A 7,500-nucleotide genomic window follows, 5' to 3' on the forward strand; every position below is an offset into this window, starting at 1 on the left:
TTAAAGACTTCGTCCTCCACAGACACGTGCATGACACTGTGTGTGTGTGTTGTGTGTGTGTGTGTGTGTGTGCGTGCGTGTGTGTGTATGTGTGTGTGTGTGTGTGTGTGTGTGCGTGTGCGTGCGCGTGCGTGCGTGGTTCCACCTGCAGTACCAGTCCACTTCGATGTTGGGATGAATTATACACACACACACACACATACACACACACACATGGGTGACTGGGCGTGCATGTACATACCACCAAATCCGACATGTCAGGGAGCAAATTGAAAATGCCAATTTCACTTTAGCCTCCCTCGCATCGCGTTGCTTCCTTACGCCTCATCCTACCACTTAGCTCATGTGTAAATGAATAAGCTCTCCTCTCCTCTCCTCTCCTCTCCTCTCCTCTCCTCTCCTCTCCTCTCCTCTCCTCTCCTCTCCTCTCCTCTCCTCTCCCCCATATGTTATTTTATTCCCGGGCTTACAGATATGAAATAGGTTATTTACATTGAATAGCATGCAGCCAACCACCCCTATACAAACACTGTGCACTCTAGTTACAGTAATGTATGCAATACACAGTGAATTCCTGAATCAGAATAATGCATAATTTCATTCCCATATATTACCTTGTCATAAAATCAATGTCACTTGTTTGCATATTCTCTCCTATTTCCCTTTTTTTGATTGAATACCTTATTATTCAGAAATGTAAACAGCACATGGTAAGATATTGAGGTTAAAAGGATAACACAAAAATATCCTGGGGATTTGTTTCCATTGTGGTCCTATGGGTTCAATTCATCAACATAGCAAAAAAAAATTACCCAATAATACAGTACGTGTCATCAACAAATACAAACAATATATGCAGAGACTAAAATGTTGAGGTTCTCTCTGGGAGATGGATAGGATCAGGAACGAGTACATCAGAGGTACAGTGCATGTCAGATGTTTGGGAGATAAAGCCAGAGAGGCCAGACTGAGATGGTTTGGACACGTACAGAGGAGGGATAGTGAGTATATTGGCAGAAGGATGTTGAGGTTGCCAGGCAGGAGGCCTAGAGGTTGACCAAAGATGTATGGATGTAGTGAAAGAGGACATGAAGACCTGAGGTCATTAAGCCTGTCACTGTGCATCATTCGGAAATAGTTTTCCTGCTTTGAGTTAAGCAAGAAGGGTCGACTCTCTTTATTCACTTAACCATGGAGTGGCTGAAGTAGAGTTGGTTCATATCACTCTGTGTTGAAGAGAAGGGCCCTTCCCCCAGGAAGACACGTACGTTGACATAGTACACATAGTAATAACAAGGGGCTATCCAGGTCACCGTGTGTTTTTTATTACATTTTTCATTTATTTTTTAATAATTCATTCGGATGAAAAGCATCAGGGAAAGAACAAGGCTCCATAAAAACTGTCAAAAGATGTTGTGTAAAGTTTGGGGCAGAGGTTCAGCTGTGGCATCCAGGGGGAGTGTGTGCACAGAATGGCTGCGATCAAGCCAACGGACAGACGGAGGGAGTGCAAGACATACATACTACTCTCCCCATGCCGTGCATGACCCCAGGGGCCATATAAGGGCCTTCACGACCGTGCATGACCCCAGGGGCCATATAAGGGCCGTCACGACCGTGCATGACCCCAGGGGCCATATAAGGGCCTTCACGACCGTGCATGACCCCAGGGGCCATGTAAGGGCCTTCACGACCGTGCATGACCCCAGGGGCCATGTAAGGGCCTTCACGACCGTGCATGACCCCAGGGGCTATGTAAGGGCCTTCACGACCGTGCATGACCCCAGGGGCCATATAAGGGCCTTCACGACCGTGCATGACCCCAGGGGCCATGTAAGGGCCTTCACGACCGTGCATGACCCCAGGGGCCATATAAGGGCCTTCACGACCGTGCATGACCCCAGGGGCCATGTAAGGGCCTTCACGACCGTGCATGACCCCAGGGGCCATGTAAGGGCCTTCACGACCGTGCATGACCCCAGGGGCCATATAAGGGCCTTCACGACCGTGCATGACCCCAGGGGCCATGTAAGGGCCTTCACGACCGTGCATGACCCCAGGGGCCATGTAAGGGCCTTCACGACCGTGCATGACCCCAGGGGCCATATAAGGGCCTTCACGACCGTGCATGACCCCAGGGGCCATATAAGGGCCTTCACGACCGTGGATGATGATTAGTACTGTATAGGCACTAATAATGGAGCCTGAACATGGACTCCACCATACTCCCACACTTATAGAGATATTTAAATGTTTCTGATTTCATAACATAATAAAGTCATGGTCGTCAGACTGGGCTGAAGCCATGCCCAAATATGGAATCATTAGGCTACATCATGGATGACTGAAGTCACATGTCTGCTTATGGGATCTGGCTTAGGAATGCGGAAAAAACGAAATCCATGAATTCAAGGCTTCATGGGGTGTGTAATTCATAGAAAATAAGCTATGTTTTGGGTGAACTACTCCTTTAAGTAGTTAGACATGACAATCAACAGAATCGTAGCAGGCAACAGGTGTGCACCTCTGACCTTTAGGCCACGGTGGGTGAAATGATTGATTACCTGTCAAGAATAATTATGTTCAATACCATGTACATGTATATGAATGGAATGTTGTTTGACATATTATCCATTCTCTCTCTCTCTCTCTCTCTCTCTCTCTCTCTCTCTCTCTCTCTCTCTCTCTCTCTCTCTGGGTGACAGTATAACTATGAGGGCAGTGACATCAGTGATCTACCAGTTGACCTGTCTGTGTTGTGGAACGGACACTTTGTCATCGACAACCCCTTCGACATCCAAGGTAGGTACCGGCTTAGCACACCTCTCTCTGTCCGTATGTCCTCTCCTGTCTGTCTACATGTCCTCTCCTGTCTGTCTTTTCCTGTCTGCATGTCCTCTTCTGTCCATACTGTGGATGTCCTCTTGGATGTGTGTGGTTTTGGTAATCCATTTAGACCTTGGAGGCCAAAGCTCCTCAGGGCTCGGTACTATGCATTTCACTTTCACTCAATGCCAAATGACTTCACTGAAAAATAAGATCTACAAGCTTGCGTTGTGCGCCTGTACACTTATTATAATCACCGCAGAGTAGGGACGCTAGGGTCCATGTGGTTATTTAATACTGTATGCAATACTGCCTATAGGGTCCATGTGGTTATATAATACTGTATGCAATACTGCCTAGGGTCCATGTGGTTATTTTATACTGTATCAATACTGCTGAGCTCAGGCATACTATTTTAATAGCAGGAAGCGTTGCATATATAGCACCAGTTACAAGCTAGAGTTATGAAAATTATACTTCTCTTCCTCATCAGCTTTGTATGCTGTGACTTTGACCCCCCCCCCCCCCCCCCCCCCTCAGCAGCAGGCACAGCTGGAGGGACGAGAGAGAAAGAAACAGAGAGAGAGGGAGGGAAGGACAGAGGGATGGTATGATGCGGAGAGAATGGTGTGGGGGTGTTGATGGATGAAAGTAGTAGCAGGGAGAGGGACGTATAGGGACACAGGGATGACTGAGTGATGATGGAGGCGTAGGGAGGGGACGAGAGGACACGCTACAAATGAAGGGACAGTATGACAGGCATGAGATGATCCTGTGATAAACGGATGCTAACGAGCAAGGCAGCACAGACGCATCCGATCTATTTTGGACATCCTGTCGGAAACAAATGGCACTCTGTCGGACACATGATTTCAGTCTGTGAACAGCTAATCCTGCTGGACGCAAGGGAGAACCACCACCCCCAACATTTTCCGATTTTAGCAAAACACACTTTTTGCTGCTGCCTCCGATTTTGTCCAAAAAGCATGCAGTACACATTATCTCTGTCCTGTGAGCAAGTCCTACCGGTCAGATTTAATTTAATTCTCATTGGCTACAATTGACTTCCAAAGTTTGCGGGACTGGTCATTCTGCACAAAATTGCACAAATCATGAACACAGCTGTGAAACCTTGCACGCACAATCCCACTAGGCCAAGAAAGAAGAAAGAACCCTACATTCTGATTCTTCACATCAACCTCATGGTGGTAGCCTACTATAACAGACCCATTCTATTGTTGGCCTGTATAACACTTGAACTGTAGTTTGTACATTTTCTCCTGTAACCCATATAGAGGCGGCAGTGGCTCAGGGGTAGAGTGACCGAATGGGAATCACAAGGTTCCTTTCCAGTTCCAACCCAGGCTCCCCCAGAGTTGGTGTCGAAGTGTCCTTGAGCAAGACACTGAACCCCTAATTGCTCCCGATTTGCAGGGTGGTGCCTTGCATGGTTTCCTCCGGCATCGGTGTGTTAATGTGTGTGTGAATGGGTGAATGTAATGCACAATCTCTGTAAATGCACAATTTACAGTATATTTTGCGCCTAACAAAATGCCATTTTGTGTTCTCTTCAAAACAAACTTACAGTATCATAATCACTATGTGATTATGATATTTTTTGTAAGGAACACTTGAGAGAATATCCATTTTGGATAGAACTGATTACAATTTATACTCACTTAAACTGGAGGAATTGTATTAGTGAAAAGTATTGGACTAATGTTGCGGCACCGTGGGGTGTCGCTGCACCCACTCTGAGGAACCCTGAATTAAATTATACAAATATAACCAATTAGAGCATCAAGCACCCTTTTGCTTACCTCACTACACTCAAAGTTACAAATGGATGTATTAACGCTGAGTTTTTATTTTTTACTGTGTAGCGAGTACACAAATGGACACACACACACACACACACACACACACACACACACACACACACACACACACACTCAATCTAATACTGTCTTTCGTTAGTCTGACCTCATTTTTCTAATTGTCAGACTTGCAGTTCATTTTGCACATTGCCTGAGTGTGTGCGTGTGTGCGTGTACATGAGAGCGCGCGTGTGTGTGTGTACTGTACTGTGTGTGTGTGTGTGTGTGTGTGTGTGTGTGTGTGTGTGTGTGTGTGTGTGTGTGTGCGCGCGTGGCGCTTATCAGCTGTGACCCACTTTGGTCTTCCTGTGTTGCTGTACTTTTCATTAGAGGTGTTGTAAGGCTACATTATCTGACAGCGAGTACATTACACCGCTGTGGATTAAGTGCTCTGACCTCAGCAGCCATAGATAGTATTCCCTAATGTAATCCTCGGACTATGAAATCACATTACAACAGCATAGTAGGCACTGTACATCCTTTGGCTCACGATACTAACATGATTCCTTGTTTTTTCCACAACAATGTTCTTTATAGTTATTGGCACAGTATCAAGCAGTGGTGTCTAATTCAGTGGTTCCCAAAGTGGGGTCCGGGGACCCCCAGGGGTCCTTCAGGGTGTTCCAGGGGGTCCCCAGCTTAATGATAGTTAGGAACCAAATGGACCCTTATGGGTCTGTAACTCTGAGAGTGTGCAAATGGGTCCATTTGGTTCCATTTGTACACTGTCAAAGTTAAATTAACTTAGATTTTACAATATGCATTGGGGTCCGAGAGATAGAAATGCCATTACATGGGGGTCCGTAGCCTAATTCAGGTGAAACCAGGGGCCCTTAAAATGAAAATTGTTGAAAATCACTACAAGAGCCGCAAAAATCTTCTCTTATGGGGGTCCTTGGCATATATTTTCAAATGGGGGTCCGCGGGCTAATGAGTATCATTTTGGAGGTCCTTGACATGAAAAAGTTTGGGAACCACTGGTCTACTGTCTGAATGGATGCTGTGTCTAACGCATAGTCATCTTCTTTTGACAAATTTCCCATCACATCGGATCATCGGTTTCCATCTGGTTCTGTTTTCTGAGTCTTCCTCTGTGGCTTCCTGACACCTGCATGTCGTCTCTCATGCACCCCATCCATAAACGATCCTCTTCTCTTCTCCCAATGTACCCCCTGGCCTCTCCTTTGGCCTTCCTCTTCTCCCAATGTACCCCCTCGTCTCTCCTTTGGCCTTCCTCTTCTCCCAATGTACCCCCTCGCCTCTCCTTTGGCCTTCCTCTTCTCCCAATGTACCCCCTCGTCTCTCCTTTGGCCTTCCTCTTCTCCCAATGTACCCCCTCGCCTCTCCTTTGGCCTTCCTCTTCTCCAAATGTACCCCCTCGTCTCTCCTTTGGCCTTCCTCTTCTCCCAATGTACCCCCTCGTCTCTCCTTTGGCGTTCCTCTTCTCCCAATGTACCCCCTCGTCTCTCCTTTCCACACCATCTCAACCATGCCTCGCTTGCTTTATCCCCAAACCTTTATCCCAAACCTCCAGCTCCACCCTCCTGTCTTTATGTCAATGGCACCGTTCATTTCCAAGCCTTATACAGGCTTCTCATAATGCATCTTCCCTCTCATTCTTGCTGGTACTCTTCTGTTGCAAATGACTTCCTCTATCTGTTCCACCCATGCCTGAACTCTTCTCTTCACCTCTCTTTCACACTCCCCATTATTTTTGGAGAGTTGACCCCAACTCCTTCACCTGCACAGCGCCACCTCTACTCCTTAATTGCATACTCACTATTCCACTATAGTCCTCTCTCTCCTTTAAACACACGTGTGTGTATAGCCTACTGTCTGAATGGATGTTTTTTCTAATGCAGTCTGCTGTCTTAATTTGTAATGCATCTAGTGTAGTCTTAAAGTACATCAGATAGTAACTATAAATATATATAATTCATGCAAGTCTTTCTACTGTGTCAGGCTTGTCAGCAATATTATATCCATTTCCATTTGTCTCTCATTAAATGTTAGATTATCGGTATCATAAACCAAACCTCTCGCCTTGGATGAACCTCATACTAAGCATTTATTTATTCACTTTTTTTTTTAGCTGTGATCAGAACGATCATTTTCAATAATGGCCACCTAAAACTTGTCCATGACAGGTTTACTAGCAATCTCCCCGCTTGAAATATTCAGCACTTCTGTCATGGATTATGATGCAGGACCCACATAGACAACATACAGTATAGGTATCATGTTTTATTCCTCCAGACAGACAGATTCTACATACTGTATGGCAGTGGTTCCCGGGGACCCCCAGGGGTCCTTGAGGGAGTTCCAGGGGGGCTCCCCCAGCTAAATGATAGTTTGGAACCAAATGGACCCTTATGGGTCGGTAACTCTGAGAGTGTACAAATTGGTTCCATTTGGTTCCATTTGTACACTCTCAGAGATAAATTAACATTGATTTTACAACATAAATTGGGGGTCCCAGAGATGGAAATGCCATTAAATGGGGGTCCGTAGCCTATAATGCAGGTCAAACTGGGGGGTCCGTGAAATTAAACGGGTTGAGAATCACTGCTAGAGCCGTAAAACATCTTCTCTTTATGGGGGTCCCTGGCATATCTCTTCAAATGAGGGTCCCTGGCATATCTCTTCAAATGGGGGTCCCTGGCATATCTCTTCAAATGAGGGTCCCTGGCATATCTCTTCAAATGGGGGTCCCTGGCATATCTCTTCAAATGGGGGTCCCTGGCATATCTCTTCAAATGGGGGTCCCTGGCATATCTCTTCAAATGGGGGTCCCTGG

At 46.1% G+C, this 7,500-nt stretch overlaps 1 protein-coding gene across 2 annotated transcripts in view; it reads left to right on the top strand.

Moving 5' to 3' along the window:
- The window catches only part of LOC310862443 (plexin-A1-like), a 313,564-nt gene that overhangs the window by 188,375 nt on the left and 117,689 nt on the right, over positions 1-7,500 (top strand). For both annotated transcript variants that reach the window (XM_083770355.1, XM_083770356.1), the window contains exon 10: positions 2,706-2,802. In XM_083770355.1, the coding sequence (XP_083626481.1) occupies positions 2,706-2,802 (97 nt within the window). The remainder of the gene's footprint in view (positions 1-2,705; positions 2,803-7,500) is intronic.

This window comes from Protomyctophum parallelum (genome assembly GCF_964188405.1).
Source record: "Protomyctophum parallelum genome assembly, chromosome: 7".
Lineage (NCBI taxonomy): Eukaryota > Metazoa > Chordata > Actinopteri > Myctophiformes > Myctophidae > Protomyctophum > Protomyctophum parallelum.